The sequence below is a fragment of the Eubalaena glacialis genome, chromosome 16, assembly GCF_028564815.1.
Source record: "Eubalaena glacialis isolate mEubGla1 chromosome 16, mEubGla1.1.hap2.+ XY, whole genome shotgun sequence".
Lineage (NCBI taxonomy): Eukaryota > Metazoa > Chordata > Mammalia > Artiodactyla > Balaenidae > Eubalaena > Eubalaena glacialis.
Genome location: NC_083731.1, coordinates 232,937 through 255,003, shown reverse-complemented (window position 1 = coordinate 255,003; position 22,067 = coordinate 232,937). Strand labels below are relative to the sequence as shown.

The following is a 22,067-nucleotide window of genomic DNA, read 5'->3' as shown; positions in this document are numbered from 1 at the left end:
GGAGGAACAGCAGGCCGGGCAGATCTGCCCCCGCACGCGAAGAGACTATTTCCTTTGCTGCCTTTCTTCAGCTGGCCTCGAAGGGATCGCAAAACCACTTACAGGTCACTGTCTGGACCGCGAGCCGCCCCGGAGGTCGGGCTTCGCGCCGGGGGGGAGCGGAGGGCGGGACAGGCGCGGGCCGGGGCGGGGCCGACACCGGCGTGAACCCTCTGCACGACCGGCCTGACGCCGCCTCGCGGCCAGGGCGCCCCTCGCTCCCTGCGCGACCGCGAGCTGCCTCCACCCTGCGGATTTCAGCAGGCCCTGTTCGCCGAGGCCTGGAGCCCCTGCGGGGCACAGCCCCCTCCTTGCCCTGGACGCACTCCTGCGGGTGGGCGTCGTTGCGGCGCCGGGCCCGGAGGCTCTGCGGCAGAGAGGCCGGCGGCCGCGGCCTGGTGTCCCAGGCAAAGGCTCAGGGCCCGGGCGCGAGCTCAGCCGTGGACCCGCGGGTTCGCGCGGCCCCTCCGTGCGCGGACTCCTCTCCCGCCCGGCTGGGGGGCGTGTCCCACAGGCGCTCGGCCCCGCCTCCTGCGTCCACTTCACCTTGGCACCTGCGGGCCCGGCGGCACCAGCGTCCTGGCTCTTGCTTCCAGGTGTGAGCGCCCAGGCCTGGCGGGTGCCCCGCCCTCACTCGGGAGGCCGCACCTCGTCTCATTTGACCATGTAGACAGCGAGCAGTGCTCCGCGTGGCTCCGGCTCCGGGCGGCTCATCCCCTCCACGCTGTCCGGGAGCCCCAGCGGGCCTGGCGCCTGGGGCGGTGTGTGCACGGGGGCTGGGCAGTGCTGCGCTCGGTGCGTCCCTGCCATCCACCCTGTCTCGGCAAACCCAGCGGTGCTGGGTGGGAAGGTCCGTGGCCGGCACTACTGGGGACACACCATGGCTACTTGCAATATTTCCTGAGCAGGTTAGAGGTTGGTTTCCTCTCCGGGGAGCTCGACCCTCCCGAGCCTGAGAAGGAGCGGCTGTGCTCGGACTTTGAACGGTCGGAGGTAGTGGAGATGCAGCGGCCCCTGTGCTGTGACCGGCCGGCTCCTCCTTCCCCTCTCCTCCAGAAATAACACAGCTTTGGATTTTTAAGCTGAGAGAAGAACAAATATTTTTGTACAATGACCTCTTAAAATCGCTCCTAGGGCTTGAACAAGCAAACCGCATTTCCCGCTTACTGTGTTTTGTTTCCTAACAGTCATTTAGACTTCCTAAACGACAGTCTCAGCAAAGGGCACTTGCTGGTGTGAACCACAACTGCTGGGGTCCTGCCGATGACTGGCAGTCACTCCGTCTCTCCGCCAACTCGGGCCCGCTGCCCTGGGGTAGCTGACCTTCCAGGGGCAGGTCCATGTAAGGACCAGGGCGTTTCGGGCACCCGTCCCCACTTCGGCCACACCACGGCACGCTTGCAGGGTTAGAAACATGCCGGAGTGGGACACGTGGCTGACACAAGGTATAAATGTGCACACTTTACAATGTAAAGGCCACGTTAGTGCCGAGCAAACGCGCGGCCCCCAGCCCCATGGGTTCGCTGCTGCCCCTGGCCGTGAGGTCCCTGGCTCTGGCAGCGGGATTGGGGCTAACCCCAGGGCCTCATCATAAACCTGAGACACTTCCCATGCTGGCCCTCACGTGCCAATGGTCTTCCCAATGTCCCCAGTGCCTTCACAGGCCACGGGGCCCAGGTCTCTGTCTGTCCTCACCACCTCCTCCTGCCCTCGACAGAGCTTCCAGCTGCCCCCCTGCAGCCCCAGGCTGGCCCTCCGGCTGGCCCCCGGGATGTCCCCACACAGTCCCAGGCTGGCTCTGCCCCCTCGGACCTCAGTGCCTGACACGCCCCACCCTGGCCTTTAGGATCTTAGGCAGGGGCAGTGGGTCCGGGGCGGGAGTGGGTGTGTGGCCCTCGCTGGCCCGGGGAGAGCGGTCTGCCCCGCCCCGCCCTCTGCCCTACCTAGCTCCTTGCACAGCCTCTCGATGCAGCTCGGGGGGTCCCCCTTCTGGTGCAGGCCGCCCACACTCCGGCTCCTCTGGAGCTCAGCCATCTCGCTGGCCGCCTTGAGCTGTCCGGGGCTCACGGCCGAGGGAGGGGCCCCGGGGCCCAGCCGGTGCCTCCTGTGTGCGGCTGTGGTGTCCTTCTCCATCCTCCCTGCCTTTGGGCCACGGGAAAGAAGAAGGACGCCGGCTCTCACGCAGCCCTCAGACGGAACGCATGGCTTCCACCCCCTCCATGGGGAGCTGCCCTTGTGTGCCCGGGCCCCGTTGCTAGGTGGCCCCTGTGACATCACTGCAGAGGCAGAGACCAGCCTGCTGGCCCTTTCCGCGGCCCTAGGTCGGAGTGGCCTCCTCCCAGGGCCTCCGGCCTCTCAGCAGAGACGGCAAAGGGCCAGGCGGCCGGGGGCCTTCATGCGGCTCTGCAGGCGCTTCTGGTGTGGGGTCTGCTGAGCCTTCAGGCGAATCTCTTGATTCCTAGCAAGGACGAAGGACTTGGAGGTCACGGAGGTGACTCCACTTGGCGGCCTGGGCCCTGGGTGGCGTCCTGCATCCTCCCCCCTCCAGACGAGGGGAGATTCACGCAAATGCAGCTTCGGAGGGCAGCCGTCTGCGGACAGGCACCTCTGAACTGTGCCGAGGAAACCCTTCTCTGCATTTTCAGTCGAGCTATTTGCTGACACTGCCGTGACCAAAGGCTCGCTCGGGCGGCTTCCACAGTAGACATTCGCTTTCTGGGTCAGGAGCCTGGAGGTCTGAGGTCCAGGTGTGGGCAGGGCTGGCCTCCTGAGGCCTCTCTCCTCGGCCTGTAGATGCCCGTCTCCTCCCCGTGTCCTCATGGGGTCGTCCTCTGTGCGTGTCTGTGTCCTGACCTCCTCTTCTTAAATGGACAGCAGCCAGACTGGGTCAGGGCCACCCTAGTGACCTCATGTAACCTTAATCGCCTCTTTAAAGGCCCATCTCCAAAGGCAGTCACTTTCTGAGGTCCTGGGGACCAGGACTTCACACATGAGTTTTGGAGTGACACAGTTCAGCCTATAACACAGCCTAACAGAAAGTTTCTGATAATCTATTCAACACAACTTTTTCTTCTCATCTGGGACCATGGGGGACAAATCATAGCAGGTGTCCCCTGAGCACCCAGCCGACAGCAGTAGGTGTGTCATAGATGTTCAGAATGAAGTAAAAGTGACTAACTCCCTTTTCCCACGTGCACTTCCATTCCCTAAACAAGCTCACAGCATCTCAGCTCACAGGAGGCCTCGGGTCCGCCAGCCAGGGGCCGGTGCAGGTGCCGCCGTGGATGCTGCTCAGAGGCTCTGTGCCCCGGGTGGGGACGGATGAAGCCAGGACGGCGGGCAGCTGAACCAGCTCCCTCTTCAGGTAACAGGTGGTCTGGAGAAAGAGTCAGTGGGCAAAGATTGGGGTCGCAAAAGATTGGGGTCCTAGGAGTGGGGCTTTGGGTCCTCATTCTCCCAGGTTTTCTCTTTTCAGTCCTCCCACGTACCCCAACGTGGGCAGAGCTCGTTACCTGCCCCCGCCAGCCCCAACTCTCTCCACTGGGCCTGGTCCTGTGTGTGAATCTGAGCCGCCCAGGCCCCTGGGAGCCGCCCTGCGGCCCTGCCGTGGATGCTCGTGTTCGGGGCGTCCGAACCTCTTGGCCCCCACCCAGAGCAGACAGGAGCCGCCAGAAAGCAGCAGAACGGCCCTTCCTCCCCAAGTCCATGTGCACCTGGGGAGGAGGCTCATCACCACTGCCCTCGGCTCAGGGCTGCGGCATCCCTGAAGGCCTGACCCGGCTTCCCCGGAGCCAGATCCCACCCCCCTCCCCCGACGACTCTCTCATACCAGGCGACCGGGGCTGGAATTAAAAAGACAACTGAGTGGAAACCAAATGGAGAAAAGACAGGAAAAAGGAGATGAGACGAGGCATTTCTCCCCGGGGGGCGGGGCGGGTCCCCCATATTGTGCATCCAGCTCTTCCCCCTCCCCCTTTCGAAGGGGGGCAGCCATATCTGCTCAACAGCACTGAGCTCCCTCTGTCTCCCCTCAGGCCACCAGCCTCCTGTTCCCCCTCCCTCGGGACACTGACCTGTGTCTGGCCCTCGAGCGCACACCCCGCTGCTGAGTCCTCGGAGACATGAGAGACCCTGCCTTTCCCACCCTCCTTGAGCTTGACGCCATCTCTGTCCGCCCTGAGGTCCCCATGGCCCTCACAGGGCCCCGCTCCACACCTTTCCATCCCAGAAGCATTGTGGCTTCCAGCACAACCCAAAGCCCCACAACTGGACCTCACCTGTCACCAGAGTCACCTCACCTGTCGTCAGGGGACCATACCTGTTGCCAGAGGGACCACAGCTGTCATCAGCAGCACCTCACCTGTCATCACGGGGACCCCACCTATCATAAAGGGGGACCTCACTTGTCATCAGAGGGGCCTCATCTGTCACCAGGGGATCCAACCTGTCTTCAAATGGACATCTCCTGTCATCAGGGGTACCACACCTGTTGTCAGAGGGAACTCACCTGTTGTTAGGGGGACCTCACCTGTCATAGAGGGACCTCACCTCTCATCAGGCAGATCCCACCTGTCATCAAAGGGACCTCACCTGTCGTCTGAGGGACCTCACCTGTCGTCAGGGGGACCACAGCTGTCATCAGGGGGATCACACCTGTCATCAGAGAGACCTCACCTGTCGTTAGGGGGACCCCACCTGTCATCAGGGGAACCTTACCTGTTGTCAGGGGGACCACACCTGTCATCAGAGGGACCTCACTTGTCGTTAGGGGGACCTCACCTGTCAGGGGAATCTTACCTGTTGTCAGGTGACCAAACCTGTTGTCAGGTGGATCCCACATGTCGTCAAAGGGACCTCACCTGTCGTCAGGGGGATCACACCTGTCGCTAGGGGGGACCTCACCTGTCATAGAGGACCTCACCTGTCATCAGAGGGATCACACTTGTTGTAAGGGGGACCTGTCCTATCATCAGGGGGACACCCTCTATCATCAGAGGGACCACGCCTGTCATCAGGGGGACCACATTTGTTGTCAAGGTACCTCACCTGTCATCAGGGGGACCCCACCGGTCATCAGGGGGACCTCACCTGTCATCACAGGTATGTCGTCCAGCTCCCTCCTGCCCCACTCCACCACACACCCACATCTCCACGTGTGCATCATCGGTGGGCGCTCATGGGAAACCAAGCCAGTCTCAAAAAGAATAAAAGGTCTGTTTTAATTGGCCAGTAAAATACATCACAAATCATTAGTATCTTATAAACAGAAACATTAAATTACAAATCCATATTAAAAACTGCAGTTTGGAGCAGCCTAACAGCTGCGTATACGGAGCTTTTTTTTTTTTGCAACATTTTCCTCCACCATTTTTGTGACAACAGGCAATGTTACCATCTGCCATCTAGATCTCAAGTCTGAACAACAGACGGGCACGTGGCACCTGGTCTTAGGGGTCTGAAAGGGCCTTTCCAAAGCCAGGCTGCAGCCGAGGCTTTCGGGGGAGTCAGCAGAAGCTCGTCAGGACCCCCAACCCCCAAAAGCACAGCAGCCCTGGCAGTCCCCAGGGCCTCAGAAACAGCGAGCACCACCCCTGGCCCGGCGTCCGCTCCCGAGCCTCCCAATACTGGCCCAGGTTTCTCCCTGCCTCCCTCCCTCTGTTTTCTCTCAGGGACCTTTACTTGGCTGCCAGGAGACACCACCACTCCCTTTTCTGTCCTATGGAGGCACCTCCCTTGAATGGTAGAGGCTTGGATGTTCTGAGTTACTTTATATCAAAGAGCTAATTAAAAACGGTCCTTTAAAAACATTAAGAAAAACAGCTTGAAAATAATGCACATTTCTATTTTTACAACCTCCCCCGAACTCCCACCAGGGTGGCAAACGTGGATTCTACTTTTAGCCCCACTGACAGCAAACAACAGAACTTTGCTCGACGTGGCGGCTGCGTGGACACATATCAGCAGCAGGCAGGGGGGCTCCCACCTCGGGAATGAAGGCTGGGACCCCTAGGAAACCTCTCTGCAGAAGGACCCCGTGTCCCCAAAGAGCGAGGGCATCCTCAAACTGGGAACTCCGTGCGGTGCCGACCCTCTGGCCAGGACCGATACAAACGTCGAAAGCTGAAACCAGGAGGCCTCGTGCTGGCGGCCGCCCGGACAGCTGGCTCATAGGAAAAGAATAACGCTCACAACGTCCCCGCTGAGTCGAAGCAGAACGTTAGTGCCGGAAGGCTCCACGGTGCGGGCGCCACAGACCAGCAGAGACAAACGTGCACGCAGCACAGGGCCCACGCTCCGCAGGCCGCAGTGTCGCTGGCACCCTGTTCCCGAAAGGCCAGCTCAGGTTGCCTGCCACTGGCGTGATCAAGTGCACAGTCCCCCGGAAATGGCCCGGGAGCCTCAGAAGTTCACAGGCTCGACCCCTGTCGGCTTGCGAGCTGAGGAGCTACCCTCTGGTATGGTGTTCGCTCCTTCCTGAACACGGGCTCTCCCGGCGCAGCGCAGGGCGCCATCCTGGGACAGGGCGTCCCGCGGGCTTCACATGGAATGGGCTGGGGTCTCAGACTGCTGCCTGATGTAGCTTTGGAAGCTCTTGTCTCCGATGGGGTGCTCCCTGCGGGGGTGTAGGGAGAGCAGCGTGAGCGTGGGCCGCCCTGTGGCTGGTGCGCCTCTGAACTGCCATCGCCTGTTGTTTTTTTTTTTTAATTTTTATTGGGGTATAATTGCTTTACACTGGTGTGTTAGTTGCTGCTGTATAACAAAGTGAATCAGCTATACGTATACACATATCCCCATATCCCCTCCCTCTTGTGTCTCCCTCCCCCCCTCCCTATCCCACCCCTCTAGGTGGTCACAAAGCACCAGGCTGATCTCCCTGTGCTATGCGGCTGCTTCCCACTAGCTATCTATTTTACATTTGGTAGTGTATGTATGTCCATGCCACTCTCTCACTTCGTCCCAGCTTACCCTTCCCCCTCCCCGTGTCCTCAAGTCCATTCTCTACGTCTGCGTCTTTATTCCTGTCCTGCCCCTAGGTTCTTCAGAACCTTTTTTTTTTTTTTTTAAGATTCCATGTATATGTGTTAGCATACAGTATTGTTTTTCTCTTTCTGACTTACTTCACTCTGTATGACAGACTCTAGGTCCATCCACCTCACTACAAATAATTCAATTTCATTTCTTTTTATGGCTGAATAATATTCCATTGTATATATGTGCCACATCTTCTTTACCCATTCATCTGTCGATGGACACTCAGGTTGCTTCCATGTCCTGGCTACTGTAAATAGAGCTGCAATGAACATCGTGGTACATGACTCTTTTTGAATTATGGTTTTCTGAGGGTATATGCCCAGTAGTGGGATTGCTGGGTCGTATGGTAGTTCTATTTTTAGTTTTCTAAGGAACCTCCAAACTGTTCTCCATAGTGGCTGTATCAATTTACATTCCCACCCACAGTGCAAGAGGGTTCCCTTTTCTCCACACCCTCTCCAGCTATTGTTTGTAGATTTTTTGATGGTGGCCATTCTGACTGGTGTGAGGTGATACCTCACTGTAGTTTTGATTTGCATTTCTCTAATGATTAGTGATGCTGAGCATCCTTTCATGTGTTTGTTGTTGTCATCACCTTTTCCTACCTTCGCTTGTGAGGCGTGTTCATCGTAATAAACACGAGAAGCATGGACTAGCAAAGGAAGAAGTTAGCCCAAAACTGCCTGCGGAAGCACACACCGTGACCCCGGTCTCAACGTGTGGGGCACGTGTGTTCATGTGTGGGGAGACCGTGACCTCCTGGAGTGAGCACCGTGGCGCTGTGCCCTGTTAGCTGACAGACGCTAGCGCAGCCGTGAGTCACGAGCTCTGCCGTGTTTAAGAAAAGGCGTTTTTAGATGGTCGACGTGGGTTCTGACAGAGGGTGTTAAAGGGTCTAGAATGTGATGTGAACGTCTGTGGAGCCGGCAGCAGACACGGTCGGCGTCCCCAGAGGTGCTGGGCGCCCTCGCAGCCTGGCCGAGTCGGGGTCTCTCCCAGAGCCCCCCTTCCCTTCCCAGACCCAAGCCACGTCTTCCCTGGAAGGAAGCAGCCAGCGGGGGGGGGGGGGGGGGGAGGGGGGGGGCTGGGCCCGCGCAGGGCTCCTGCCTCAGGGGTCGGGGGGGGCTCTGCCGCGGGTCCGTGGGCTCCGAGTGCGCATAGGCTCTCGTCACCCACACCCTTGGAGCAGGAGGAGGGCGCCGCTTGGCTGACTGCCCGGCGCCGGAGCTGCAGCCCCTGGCACAGAGCACAGGCGGCCCGGCTGCGCCTGCTGCTCTGCAGCCGACCCCTACTCCCAGGACGCGGGGGCGTGGGGGTCCAGAGCCAGCCCGGAGAGGCAAAAGGTGCTTCCCTGGGGCAGGGACGCTGGCCCACAATGGAAGCCTAATTTCAGAAGCACATGGGTCATGAGGCGGGGGCAGGAGGCGCCTCCGGGGACCCGGTCCAGAGGGCCCTGAGGGGGAAGCGAGACAGGGGGCCCACCCCGCCCCACAGGCAGGTGGCCCAAGGCGGCCCCTCCCTGGCTCCCCGCGCCTCCAAGACCCCGGACTCACTGGCTCCCGTACTTGGTCTTCTTGAACTTGTCCCTTTTGTACTGGGCGTGCTCCTGCTCCAGGGCCCCGACGCCGGCGATGACCTGCTTCAGCGTCTTGTAGGTCTCCTGGGGGTCGTCGATGATGAACGTGGAGTACTCCTCCCGCTCTGGGCCGTCGTACACAGACCTGCTCCCACAGGCCTCTGCAGCGTCAGGGGCAGGGGGGCCGAGGTCAGCTTGGGGGGAGCCGGACAGGCTGCCCCCCAAGCGCACGGGGAAGGGCCGACCGCTCACGCAAACGCACACGAAACAGGAGCCGCTAAGAGTTGGGCCGACCCTGAACCCCGGAGAAGCCTGCGGCGCCGGAAGCTGGGCCGGGAACCGCAGCCCCGAGGGTCCAACGCTGAGCACCAGGGCCCAACCCCTCTCCGGGGTGACCAGGCTCCGTGCAGCCTGGCCCAGGCTCCCAGACGGCTGCTCCTGGAGCCTGGGCCAGGCTGGTTCAAGGGCCGGTGGGGTCACCCGGGGTCAGTCTGGGGAGATGCGTTCGAGAAGCCCCACCTTAGAAAGGGGTGCTGGGCTCCATCCCACGTTTACGAGGACGCGCCACGCAGGGACCTGCAGGGCGCAGGGTAGGCAAGAAGCCATCCTCTCGGCCGTCACCTGTTGGCCGGTCTGTGCTAGCAGCTTCTTAGGGCCTCCATCGCCCCACCTGCTCAACAGGTACCTTTCTCATCTGACCACCTCACTCCTGCTGAAGACCACGCTGTGGCCTCCGGGCCCCCCACCTGCCTACAAACACCCGAGCTGTGTCCTGCACTCCAGGGCCACAGAGAGACCAGGTGAGCTGGCATCAGGCCCCTTCACCATGGTCTGTGACGTGCTGCTGGTTCGCCATCACAGAAAGTTTTACTGCCTTTACTTCCAACTCAAGGGGAACCTCTTAATTCATACTGAAAAATCACAAGTCTGTGCAAAGGGAACCTGGGAAGATTCAAAATCTCAAAGGAAATGGGAACATGACGCGAGAAAGATAAGGGCTCCACACGCGAGGGATAAAGGAGCAGAGACCCGGGCCGGGAGCACCCAGGGTGAGGGTGAGCCATGCCGGTGACGTCCCTGGAGCCGGGCTGCCTGCATGTCCTCCCCGAGTCCCCTCTGGTTGTAACTGCTTGGCCTTGAGCGAGTCCCTCAAGCTCCTGAGCCTCAGTGAACCCTTCTGGGAACCAGGGCAGCTTAGGAGTAGGATGGGAATCACCGAAGGACCACGATCCCATGCGGGGGGACGGGCGGTGGTGGGGTCGGGACACAGGCAGGGACGCCCGACCGCCTCAGCTCGGGGGCTGCGTGAACCGCCTCACAGGGGTTGTTCCACGCAGCCCTTGGGCCAGCCTGGCAGGTGGGGCCCGTCGCTGCCGTTTCCCAGAGGAGGGGGTCGTGTGCCCAGTTGGTCTCGCAGCGGATGCCAAAGCAGCTCCGCACCGAGGCCTGTGCATCGCGGGGAATCCCGTGCTAGGGCACCAAGGAGGGTGGCCAGGGCGGCGGGAGCTGGGACAGACCCGGGAGGAGGTCCCAGGACCAGGCTGGGGAGCAGGTTTTAATTCCGGGCCCAACGTCAGATGCAAGATTCGTGACAGGATCCAGAACAGACCCGGAGCATCCACGGGGCCGGGTGGCAAGCTCACCCTGCTCCTCTTTAACGGGGTTCCCCAGACCAAGCCTGGGCAACGCTGGAGCGCGTGCTGGTGCCAGCTGGCGGCGGGTACACGTTTCTAAAACAGGCCTGGGAACGAGGAAGAGCACAGGGCAGACGCAGGACAGTCCAAAGGCGGACCTGCTGACTGACAGACAAGCCACGTCCCAAGGACTGGAGGACAGTGAGCGTGGCCCCTGCCGGTGACAATGGGGGGCAGATATCAAAGTCGGGAGGACACCCAATGGCCGGGTGACACAGGACACAGAGGCCCTGACAGTGAGCCCAATGTCCGTGCCCTGAGATGGGAAGGGCAAGACTAAAAGTGCGCCCTGGTCCCTGCTGAGGGCAGATGGGCCCTTAGCTGATGCGCTGCACCGAGGTGCTGGCTGGGCTGCAGGGGGGTGGGTGGGTGAAAAGGCTTCAGGCTGAATTCACGGTCACGCGTGCAGCGCGGCTCCGTGTCTGAGCTGTGGGGGGGGCGGTGTGTGAAAAGGCTTCAGGCTGAATTCATGGTCACGCGTGCAGCGCGGCTCCGTGTCTGAGCTGCGGGGGGTGGGGGGGGGTTGAAAAGGCTTCAGGCTGAATTCACGGTCACGCGTGCAGCGCGGCTCCATGTCTGTGAAAGTCACCCCGAGACCTTCCCAGGCCCCCTGATCATGCCTGCGGGAAGGTGTGGGTGCAGGCTGCCTTCCAGGGCACAGACGGGATGGCCGGCTGCCATCACCAAGACCTTGGCCGCGTGATCTCGGTCCAGCAGCCCAGGCCCCATGGCAGCCCTTCAGCACACGATCCCGCCCAGCCCTGCACTGGCCCTGCGCCACCCGAAGCGCTGGGCACCAAACTGCAGGGGGACACTGAGTGTGTGTCCCTGCCGTGAGGGAGGCGGGGGGACAGACTCACAGGCGACTGGAACACAGCCGCCTCCAAGCACGGAAAGGCTGCTGTGCCCGGAGGAGAGGCCTTGGTACGTCGTCAGCCCACGGGCCGAGTGCTCAGGGCAGTTTGGCTGACATAAACGAGGGTCTCAAGGAGATGAGAGCACTTGACAGCAGAGTATCCGCCTCAAGAAAGCACTGAGGTTCCAGGCAGAGGCCTGAAGACTGTGGAAAGTGACTCAGTGCTTTGGTGCCTCCATGAAGTGAGCGGTAAGGTCTCCAATCCTGCTGACCTTCTGTGAACCCTTGTTGTCAAGATCACTGCTATCCTGAGAGGGAGGCTGGGTGTTCAAGACCCCTTTCCATTTGATTGTCCATCCATCTACCCATGCACCCACCCACCCATCCATCCATCCATCCACCCACCCACCCATCCATCCACCCATCCCCCCACCCATCCACCCATCCACCTATCCACCCATCCATCCACGCATCCAGCAAACAGGTACTGAGTCCCTCCTGTGTGCTAGGCACTGGGATGAATGACACCTGCCTCTCCTCTCAAGGTCATGTGTGTCACGGGTCTGAACAGATCTGAGAGGGTATCATCGTAATGACAGAGATCAGCACAGGCTGTCCGCGGGGGGGCAGGATAAGCTCGGGAGGGGCCCCCACAGGACACACGGCGTTAGCCAGACGAGGGGCGCATCAGGGGCAAAGGCACAGGGGTCTGCCGCGTGGTGCTGGGGCAGAGAGGGAGGTGGGGGGTCTGGAGAACATGGGCGGGCAGCTGCGTGCTCACCAAGGCATGGCTAAAGTACCCTCCAGGCTGTGGCCCACAACTGACCAGGAGACGAAAAGGAAAAGAGTCCAACAGGCTTGTTTCCAGGCACCTTCGGAGGGGGCTGCAGGGCCCACCACAGAATCTCTAACAGCAGCTCTGAGAAGCGCCAGCCCCAGTGCAGGGTCAAACAGCTCACCGCCCCCAGTTCGTCTTGCGTCTGCCTCTCCTGCTACAGCCCAAGCGCCCCCCTGGTCTCCTGACTTGCCCCACCTACACTGCTTCATTCTGCAGGGCATGGAGAGCAACGAAATGCAGGAAAACGAAGTTGCATAGATATGCCTGGAGCTGCTGGGCAGGCACAAACACACGCACACCCACACACGGGTCCACACACACACATGTGCACACGTCCCTCTGGAAAACACAGAAGAATGAAATTCCTTGTTTGGAGGCATGGGAGGTTATTAAGACACAGGATCTTCTCAAGAATTTGGCAGTTCAGAGGTTGCAAGCTAAATTCCACCTTAAAATTATCCATAGAACCTGTTATCAAAGTAACTGCCCCCCAAATAGCCACTTAACCTGCAGAAACATTTTCCCCATCAGCGCTATAAACGACAACACCGCGCAGCCCTTGGCGGCCCCCAGGGTTCACCCCCGTCCGCCCCACCTCACCTTGCATCTTCTCGAGTTTGCTCATGTATGAGCTGAACAGAGAGTAGATGCGCTCAGTCTCTCGGTCCCCGTCGATGTCCAGCTGGATGTTTGCTGGGAGGCCGCTGCCCAGACACCGCGAGAGCGGGCGGAGAGGAGGAGGGGTCAATTGTGGCGTTGGTTATTTAAAGGTCACTAAAGACGGGGGACCCAACCCCGCGCCTATCCCCGACCGGGGCTGGGGCACCAGTCACAGCCTACCTGGTGCAGGGGGAGCAGCCGGCGGCCGTGTCCGAGGAGGCCCTGCAGCACAGCCAGTGGCCGTTCAGGTAGGCGGACGGGTGGTAGACGGCCAGGCGCTTCTGGTTGCACTGGCTCACCTTGGTGAGGATGTCGATCCAGGCCTTGGCCTCCACGCAGTTGTTGGCCTGGATGTACAGTGCCCGCTCGGGCTGGATGACCTGGAACATCTGAGGGGAAGAGCGGGCTCAGGGGGCCCCATGGCAGGGCCTCCCGCCTGAACTGCAGGGGCCACTCTTGTCCACGCCAACCAGCCTGGGGCCACACAGGAGGCCGCGTGGCTCGGCTGGGTCAGCCCTGGTCAGCTGGGCCAGGGCGCTGCCTTTCGGGGGCCTTGGGGTCGCCCTGGAAAAGCAAAGGCGCTGCCCCACTTGCCTCCCCCAGGACACCTGAAGCGGGACGTGGCCGTTACACAGATGCGTTGGCTTCTCTGGGCCTCCTTCTTCTTTGAGCAGGATGGGCTTTGTACAGATGCCATAGCCTGTACACTGTACCCTGCCCACTCTCCCGTCCGCATCCCCAGACTTGCCTCGGGGCCTCTGCATGTGCTGTTGTCCATCTGAAATGTACTCCCCCCCCTCAAGGCTGACCACTCCAGGGACCCCTCCTCCTCCTTCCAGGCAGATGTTACTTCCCCCGTGAGGCTTCTCGGAGCCTCCACTGCCTTTCCTGTTTATTATTCATTCAACAAACATTCCTGAGTACCAGGCACTGTCCTAGGTCCTGGGACACAGTGGCCCAAACATAGTTTCTGCTCTCATGAGCTCCCAGCCAGCAAGAAAGGCAAGAGTGAACACAAAGCACAGGGGCTGTGTGAGGGAGGAGGCCTAACGGAGGGTCAGGAGAGAGCCCTCGCGATAAACGATCCTCCAGCTGCGATCAGACGGTGACCCAGAGTTAATTAAGCTGAGTGGGGAAAGCAGGGAGGTAAAGCAGGCAGCAGGGGACAGTAGGTGCAAAGGCCCTGGGGGCAGCGAGGGTCAGGTGCTCCCAGCAGACGCAGGCCCGGCTGCACACAGAAGGGCAGGGAGGTCGGCAGCCCTGAGCCCTGGGAGGCTGTCAGACTGGACTTGTCAGAGGGCGTGTGGGAGGCCAGGAGTCGGGACGTCAAAGTCCACGGTGGCCTTTTGCAAGGTGGGGCGGTGTGCCCGGGAGGAGGAACAGGATTTGCAGGATTCTGGGAGGGGTCTGGGTCCAAGTTCCTGAGTGAATAGCCAAGGTCCCCCCAGCCCCACCCTACCCACACATGCACCATCGCACAGGCCTCAGACTGCGTGATCTGTACGTGGCTGCGCCCCCCGATGGAGGGAAGGCGCTGGCGGAAGCACTCCGCTCTGAGCGCCCTCACAGGCTGGCCCCTCCGCCAGGGCCCGGCAAGCACAGGCCTTCGAAGACGTCTCACAAATGGAGGAGGACGTCGGCCTGGTAGTTAGTGCGTGGAGGCCGCCTCTGGGGAAGGCAGCGGGAAAACACAGGCCGATGAGAAAAGGATTCTGAAATTAGGGACTCATTGTAACCCTGACGGAACGAAGCAGCTCACGGCTGCTTCCAGGGTATTTTCCACGCCGTGCCCTTCTGTGGTCGTCGGGAATGCCACCGGCTGAGAGCACAGCGTCCCCAGCCCCATCCTGGGGAGGGGTGGGAGGTGCCGTGCAGACACACGCGGCAGGACGCGGCCCACCAAGGGGGCAGGACGAGGGTGCTAACCTCCCTTGGGTCCAGAAACCCGCCGCACCTGCCACGGGGCCACCTGCCAGCCCAAAACATGGCCTCGAATTGCCCTGGGGCGGGACCAGGAGCCAAGGTCGGGAGCCGGCGCAGGGTGAGCGCAGCTGCCGTCTCCGACCATCCGTCCAGCGAGCATCCTAACCCTCTGAGGCTGTGGGGCTGGCCTCAGACCAGACGGAGGCCGGACAGACAGACCCAGTGCGGCCGTGGGCACCTACCGAAACCAGACCGCCCCGAGGAGCCGGGAGCGCGAGGCAGACGGACGCGAGGACGGGGAAGGAGGCTGGCGGCCGGTCGGCTCCCGGGGGCAAGCCCGACTCTTCCGGGGTCTGTGAGCCGGGAGCGCGTGACCCGCAGAGGCACTGGGGCTCCCGGGGCCTGGAGGGGGCTCGAGGGCGGCGACGTGAAGCACAGGAGGGAGGCCGGGTGTGGGGCTACGCGGAGCGCGCGTCCAGGCTCTGGGGTCGCACGGTCTGGGCCAGGTTCCGCCCCGCGCACGGGTGTGACCTCCGGGTCAGCATCGTGACCCCTCCTCAGGACGGTCACGGGGAGGAGATGGCCCTCAGTGACCTCGGGAGAGCGCGGACGCCCCAGGCCCGGACCCCGCTAAGGCCCCCAGCCGCGGCTCTGAGGAGCGAGGGCGGTAATTTGTCTGAATGTTGAAGCGAAGAGCTTTAAACGTAGTCGATCTCCCGAGAATCCCTCCCTCCGCCTTAAAGCAAGGTGTCCCTCTGTGCAAAGGATTCCAGATTATTACCCTTGGTTAGGCTTCTGCAGGGTTCTGCTCGACTGGACCTTCCCCTGAACAATAAAACATTCCAAGTCAACGCGTCACAAGGGGAGTGAATCGTGTGGAGCTTCATCTACCGTTTGCCTTGCCCTGCAACCACCCTGGGGACGGCCGTCGTCTGCAGCGGAGGGCTTGAGGGGCTGACCGCCCAGCCACGAGGTTCCCACCTGCTCTGCCTATGTGTGGAAGGGGCGTCCCTGCCACCATCATCCTCAGGGAGACCCCGGCCAGCGGGGCCATCCCTCCAACCACTCCAGCCTCAGGACAGGAGGGAGAGCCACAGAGAGGAGGTGCCCAGTCTGGGACGCTGGGGAGCTGCCCGCACTCCTGAGGGAGGCTTCACCCACGGACCCTGGGTGTGGAGCCCATGCCGCCAGTCACCCTCGGCCCCGGTCACAGGTTGGGGTCTCTTTAAAGCTGGAAGACTAGGGAATAATTTGTAGGATTTGAAGTTTTAACTCTTAGTTATTATTTACAGCCCCACCTTCCTTCAAAAAAGACTGCATGTGACTTATACAAAATACATCTAATGAAACTGAAAAATATAAAAAATATTTAGAAAATTAGGAACAGAGAAAGAGAAATGGGAACAGACTTGGGAGAAACAGGACCTAAGCGCGCAGATTTTCTAATGAAAACAGACAACCCAGAAAAGCCCGCAGATCGGGCTCCGGGCTGGCGGCCTGGGGAGGTGGGACGCAAGGCCATCGCCCCCCAGTGACCGCGCGAGGCTGCAGGGGACTTCCCCACGAGACCACCCCTTGGAGAGCAGAGTCGTCCTGGCACCCGGTGGGAACCCCGTGCTCCCCCTCGGAGGGGACAGGAGGGGACACGGTGGTGATGGCGGGGGGTGGGCAGGAGTGTTCTCTCCTCCCCAGCGTTCGGAGGTGCTCGGCGATGAGAACTCAGGCACCGTCCCCCCAGCCCCCCTCCACCATGGTGCCCACAGTGTCGGGAAGTGAAGGCAAAGTGGGGGTTCCCCAAGCTGTCTGCAAGCATCTGGATGGTCAGCAGAGGCGGACCTGATGGGAGGGTCCCCCAGAGCCTCTGCCCAAAGTCTGACTTTGAAATGACCAAGCTGATTGGTAGCTGCTCGCTCCCGCCGGTCAGGCCACGCGTGGGCTCCTGCAGACGCGGACACCTCCGTGGGGCCTGACTGCGTGGACGGCGTGTGCCCGGAGTGGGGAGCTACAGGGGCAGCAAAAACCGTGCCGTTCCCACGGCCAGATCCGGGCCGCGTGAGCACCCACGTGGTCTCGGCAATGAGGGGCTCCGCCCTGAATGAAACGGGACCCTGCGGGGCCTCACAGCCCAACAAACACCAGGGGGAGAGAAAGGCTCTCGGCAGGAGAAGCGACAAGATGCAGCGAAGGGACAAGAGAGGCAAAAAACGTGTGGCCGAGAAAGACGGGGAAGAGCTGACGCATCCAGTGGGGCCACATGTCCCCGACCGACCCCCGGCCATGGGCCCCCGGCCGACCCCGGGCCACATGTCCCTGACTCACCCTGGGCCACATGTCCCCAACAGACCCCAGGCCACAGGTCCCCAACTGACCCTGGGCCACATGTCCCTGACAGACCCCAGGCCACATGTCCCCGACAGACCCCAGGCCACATGTCCCTGACTCACCCTGGGCCACATGTCCCCAACAGACCCCAGGCCACAGGTCCCCAACTGACCCTGGGCCACATGTCCCTGACAGACCCCAGGCCACATGTCCCCGACAGACCCCAGGCCACATGTCCTTGACTCACCCTGGGCCACATGTCCCTGACAGACGCTGGGCCACAGGCTCCCGGCAGACCCCGGGCCATGAGTCCCCAACAGACCCCGGGCCATGGGTCCCTGATACAAGTCACCAGCACTTGTGCCACATCCGAGGGAGTCCCTACAAAACGCATCACTTGAAGCTGCCACACTGACCCCCTGACGCACCCAAACCAAGGGCTGTCTCCAAACACTGGCCTTTCTGCTTCAAACATGCCGAGGCCACAAAACACAGAGAAAGGCTGAGGAATGTCCCGGATTAAGGAGACAGCAGAGAACCAAGTACCAGGTGTTGGCCTGGGACAAACAACGGCTTAGAGAATGTCACTGGACAGCTGGATGGTGGGTCAGTAGTAACACTGTGTGCGGGTTGGGTGTCCTGATTCTGGCAGCTGCACAGAGTTACATAAAGGATGTCCTTGTTTTTAAGAAATACACTGAGGAGACACACGGTTCAGAAAACATATGCACATTTACACGGAGAGAGATGGGAGGAGGCCGGGGACTCAACTCAGCAAACAGGACAAGTGCAAACGACCAACCGCTCGCGGTGAGGGGCTGCAGCCCTTGCTCTATTTTTGGAGCTTGTAGTTGCAAGACTCAATCTAAATCAAAAGTCTTAGAGAAACCCCGCGGGTCCTGGCCGACCCAGCAGGCAGGGTCGGGCTCTCTGCCCCGTGGCAGCACCTTGTGGCTGCCAGCCCACAAGGGTCTGGGAGCAGGTGCAGGACACGGGGCGGCAGCGAGGTCGAGTGGGGATGGGGTGGTACTCACGTTCTTCATCTTGAAGGACTCCTCTTCCAGCGGCTCCACGGCCAGGATATTCTCGATGGGGATGCTGTAGAGAGGCGGGTCCCCTGTGGCAGAGTGTGCCTGTGAGCCGCCAGGAGGGGCCGGTCTCCCCTCGAAGGCAGGTGACGCCGGCCTCACGCGCTCGCCCCCAACAGAACCCGGGTCCCTGAGAAGCCAACCCCACGTTTCCATGGGGACATCCTGTGATCTAGATCAGAGCCACCCACACAGGACAAGAGCGTCCACCCCGAGACCCTGATCTCCACACCCACCCCGGAGGTGCTGACCCTGCTCCCCATGATGCCCAGGCCACCCTCTCGGTGCCCCCTTCCCGTGTAAGGACCCGCCCACCCCAGAAAAGCGACCGGTACCTCCACAGGGGCCGAGGCAAGGCTCTGGTCCCTCGTTATAAAATATGTGAAAACAAATAAAAAGCGAACTATTCTTGTTACCTTTGCTTTTCTGGTAGGTAAACTCATGGTTTGTCAGGCGAAACCATCTTTTCTTAAAATTCTTCATCCCAAAGCGTTTTCGCCCTTGTGCCCTCTTAATCATGAACCTGTCGTGAACAGGACAGGCTGGTGGGTGAGCGGCCCAGGGCTGGCGGCATGTCCCCCCTGCCCGCCAGCTCCAGCAGCCCAAAGTCACAAAATCAAAGCCTGCAAAATCACAACAGGTCGCCACTTCTGTACCTGTGATACTCGATGCAGACTGTGGGATTTCAGTATCTTATAATTTTATTTCCAAGTGACAGGACTTAAAAATCAAAAGGCAAAGGTCTCTACTTTTGAAAAGTTTAGCTCCTGTGCTGGTGTCAACTTCAAGTTACGAGTTGGTGATGACCGTGGGGCTATCTGAGCTCCAACAAGGGGCACCCCCCTCACCTCCCACCCTGAAAACATGGACAAGAGATGCTCCCAAAGAAAGTGCCGGCGGCAGGCTCTCAGCCCCGCAGGTGTGCTCTGGAGGCAAAGACAGGAGGTGAGAGGTAGCTGCTCTCTGCTGCGTCCTGTATTCTGAGTCCCTGACGGGGGACACTTCTGAGCGAGGGGCTGACGGGGGGCAGGGGGGCCTTGCACTCGGGTGAGGGAGCCACCCGGGCAGAAGCCTCTGACTATTCGGGGGCCGTTCAGTCTCCCCACCCTTCAAACTCTGCTCCCAGACGGGCATTCCTCCACTCGCAGCCTCAGCAGAGAACAGGCACAGGAGTGAAAACACGCCATGGCGCAGCCCTGGGGCATCTCAGGGAGACGGACCAAGGCCCCAGACGGGTCTGGACGCCCTCCGGCCCTGCGGGCAGGGATGCCCACTTGGCGCTGAGCCAGCCTGGGAGCCCCACCCTGCTTCTCTCCCGCCAGCCCTACCCTTCCTTAAGCAGGATGGGCTGCTGCACACTCTTGGGGTCTCTTCTCCCGGAGGATGAGATCAAATCTAAGAACTGAAGTGGGAAAGAAACCGGATGGTTAAAAGGGGAACCTTCGTAGGAACAGTGCCTGGGTGCCCTGCATCTCCTTCTGGCACCAGAGGAGAGAGGAGACTCTGAGAAGCAAGTTGTCAGCCGGGGGTCCCTCTGAGAGGACCATGGGGTCTTGTCTCTGCTGAGACTGAGACGCTTCCAGCCCTACCTGAACCCCCGGCCCCTCCCGGGAAGGGCTGGCCGCACCCATAGCTGTTACTGCTCCTGAGAGGCTGCCCGGCCTCAGGTAACACCTGGAGGCCCACCTGCTCCTCTCGTGGAGCTGGAAGCCATCCCGGCTCCCCTCCCTGGCCCCCGCCCCGGGTTTTGCCCGCACGGGGTCTCCCCGCTCAGTTCAACCAGCCACGGCCGTCTGGATCCCTCCCACCGAGTCAGCCGCCTCTGCGGCCGTGAGTCTCCGTGAATCGGTGCCGATACTTACGTTTCTCACTGCACCAGCGTACTTCTGCTCGTTGAAAAATTCATAGAACGCAGCCATGTAGGATTCTTTAAAACTGGCCTAAAATGAAACAGGTCACTTAATGAAGGCCTAAGGTCTCCTGGCCCGAACCTGAAAGATCTAGAGTGCGGTCACGGGCGCTGAACAGCAAAACACGCAAGTGTGGATGCTGTCCGGGGCGCCGAGTACCCCGACCCCAGCCGCAGGGGCTTGCCAAACGCCGCAGGGTGGATTCCACTCAAGCCGTGTTCAAAAAGCGAACCACACGGGGTCCTTGGTTAGATCTTTGTCATGCACGACTCAACACCTTTCGCGGGCGCGTGGCTCCCAGACGCGGTTGCCGGGATGGGAGGGGTTCTCACCTCCAGGAGCTGGGGCAACGGCAAGAGGGACCCGGGGGGACCTGTGTCCGCATGAGGGCACTTTGCTACCCTGGGTGTGAAAACGAGCGGGTCTGTGCAGACCTCAGCCCAGCAGGTGCCTGTTTATCTGGGCTTCCAGCCGACAAACGCTGGGGCTGACGGATGGAGGAGAACGTTGGCCCACGGCTTTGTGTCTCTCGGATTCAGAGAAAGCCGAGCGTTTGCCCTGCAGGGGGCTGCTTGTCTGCAGTGCTGAGAGCCTGGGTCACTCCACCCCATAAAGAACAGAATGGGGAGGGCTGGGGTGATCCTGTAGGTCATGGCTCAACCCTTTCCAGACAGCCTGACAGGCCCGTCCCTGAGGAACAGGCCACGTCACCGCCTGTGTGCGGGGTACCTGGAGCCCACACCGCTGCTGCTGTCGCGGGGTGGACCCTTGGGGCCCTGGCACATCGTCAGTATCCAGGAAGCCCCCGTGAAGGGGAGACGCATATTTGTCACCAAAAGGGGTAAAATGAGCTCAGACCCAGGGAAGGAGGGGCTATCGCTGGCTCTGTGTAGACGAGCCCTCGGTCGCCAGGCAGCACCCCGACTTCCTTAAGGCGCTCAGGCCGAGGACGCCCCGCTGTGTGGCAGGGCTAGGCAGTCCCTACAGCCAAGGAGACACGGTGTGCGGATCCATACATGGCAGCGGGAGTGTTAGCTGCCCACGGGGGACGCACAGGGGATGGTCACCGCCCACGGGGGATGGTCACCACCCACGGGGGATGGTTGCCACCCACAGGGGATGGTCACTGCCCACAGAGGACAGTCATCACCCACAGGGGACATCTCTGCCCACAGGGATGGTCACTGCCCACAGGGGACATCTCCACCCACAGGGCACGGTCACCACCCACAGGGGACGGTCACCACCCACAGGGGACGGTCACCACCCACGGGGGACATCTCCACCAAGTGCTGTTGGCCTTTCCCCCCGAAGTGCGGTTTCACAGCCTCTCGCGGGGAGACTGGGCAGCGACTACTCCTTCCTCCTCCTTCGCGTTGAAAAGAGAATTCAAGTCAGTGACTCACAGACTTGGACTTGGACAGGCTGCCGAGGGTCTGAATGGTCTTCGAGACAAGCGTCAGCGTCCTCGACGTCTGCGGGTCCTGCCAGAGACGGGAAGGGGACGGTCTCACAGTTGAGTCGTGAATGAGCCCAGAACCGCCGCCGACAAAATGAACGACACCCCTAAAAGCTGCCCAGAGCAAGCGTCGTCCGTGAGTGTGCAGACGAACTCGCGATCGCGGGATTCGGAGGCCCCTGCGGACCCTCCAACCCGTGTGGTCTGGGAGCTGCTGAAACGCAGGCTCTCAGACCACCCCGACCCCAGACCCCACGTTTCCAGCAAAGGAGCGGATCCCCCTGGCGACCCTGGGGCTGAGTCTCCCGGGGACCCAGCCTGGGGCCTCTCACCCTCCACACGGTTCACAGGCTTAATTTAAAACCAGCAAAACCAGGAATGGGCCCATCACCCTGGGCTTTCCGCCTAGCACTGTGGCCCCCGGCACTCTCTCCGCAAGGGCTCGGGCCTCGGGCCTCGGGCCTTGCTCATAGTGGGAGCTCAAAAATCATCTTCTGACCACGTGGCCTGAATGATGACTGAATATCCATGCTCCCTCTTCCTGTGTGTGGGCGTGGGTAACGTCATAACAAAAGCCCACAGAGGAAGCCCTGGTCACACCATCCAGCGGTTTTAACAACACAACTTTGATTAAAAAGTCTTGAAACCTTCCTGAGACAAAGACTTAAGG

General features: G+C 60.8%; 1 protein-coding gene across 3 annotated transcripts in view; it reads right to left on the bottom strand.

The window, feature by feature from the left end:
- Positions 1 to 5,284: 5,284 nt before the first annotated feature.
- The window catches only part of RASA3 (RAS p21 protein activator 3), an 89,327-nt gene continuing 72,544 nt past the window's right edge, over positions 5,285 to 22,067 (bottom strand). For 2 of the 3 annotated variants that reach the window (XM_061170832.1, XM_061170834.1), the window contains 9 exons: positions 21,345 to 21,422; positions 19,891 to 19,968; positions 19,357 to 19,430; positions 18,445 to 18,551; positions 17,975 to 18,057; positions 12,876 to 13,084; positions 12,636 to 12,739; positions 8,625 to 8,808; positions 5,285 to 6,652 (listed from right to left, as the gene is read on the bottom strand). In XM_061170832.1, the coding sequence (XP_061026815.1) occupies positions 6,577 to 6,652; positions 8,625 to 8,808; positions 12,636 to 12,739; positions 12,876 to 13,084; positions 17,975 to 18,057; positions 18,445 to 18,551; positions 19,357 to 19,430; positions 19,891 to 19,968; positions 21,345 to 21,422 (993 nt within the window). In that variant the 3' untranslated portion in view covers positions 5,285 to 6,576. The remainder of the gene's footprint in view (positions 6,653 to 8,624; positions 8,809 to 12,635; positions 12,740 to 12,875; positions 13,085 to 17,974; positions 18,058 to 18,444; positions 18,552 to 19,356; positions 19,431 to 19,890; positions 19,969 to 21,344; positions 21,423 to 22,067) is intronic. The other variant, XM_061170833.1, reaches the window with a different exon arrangement.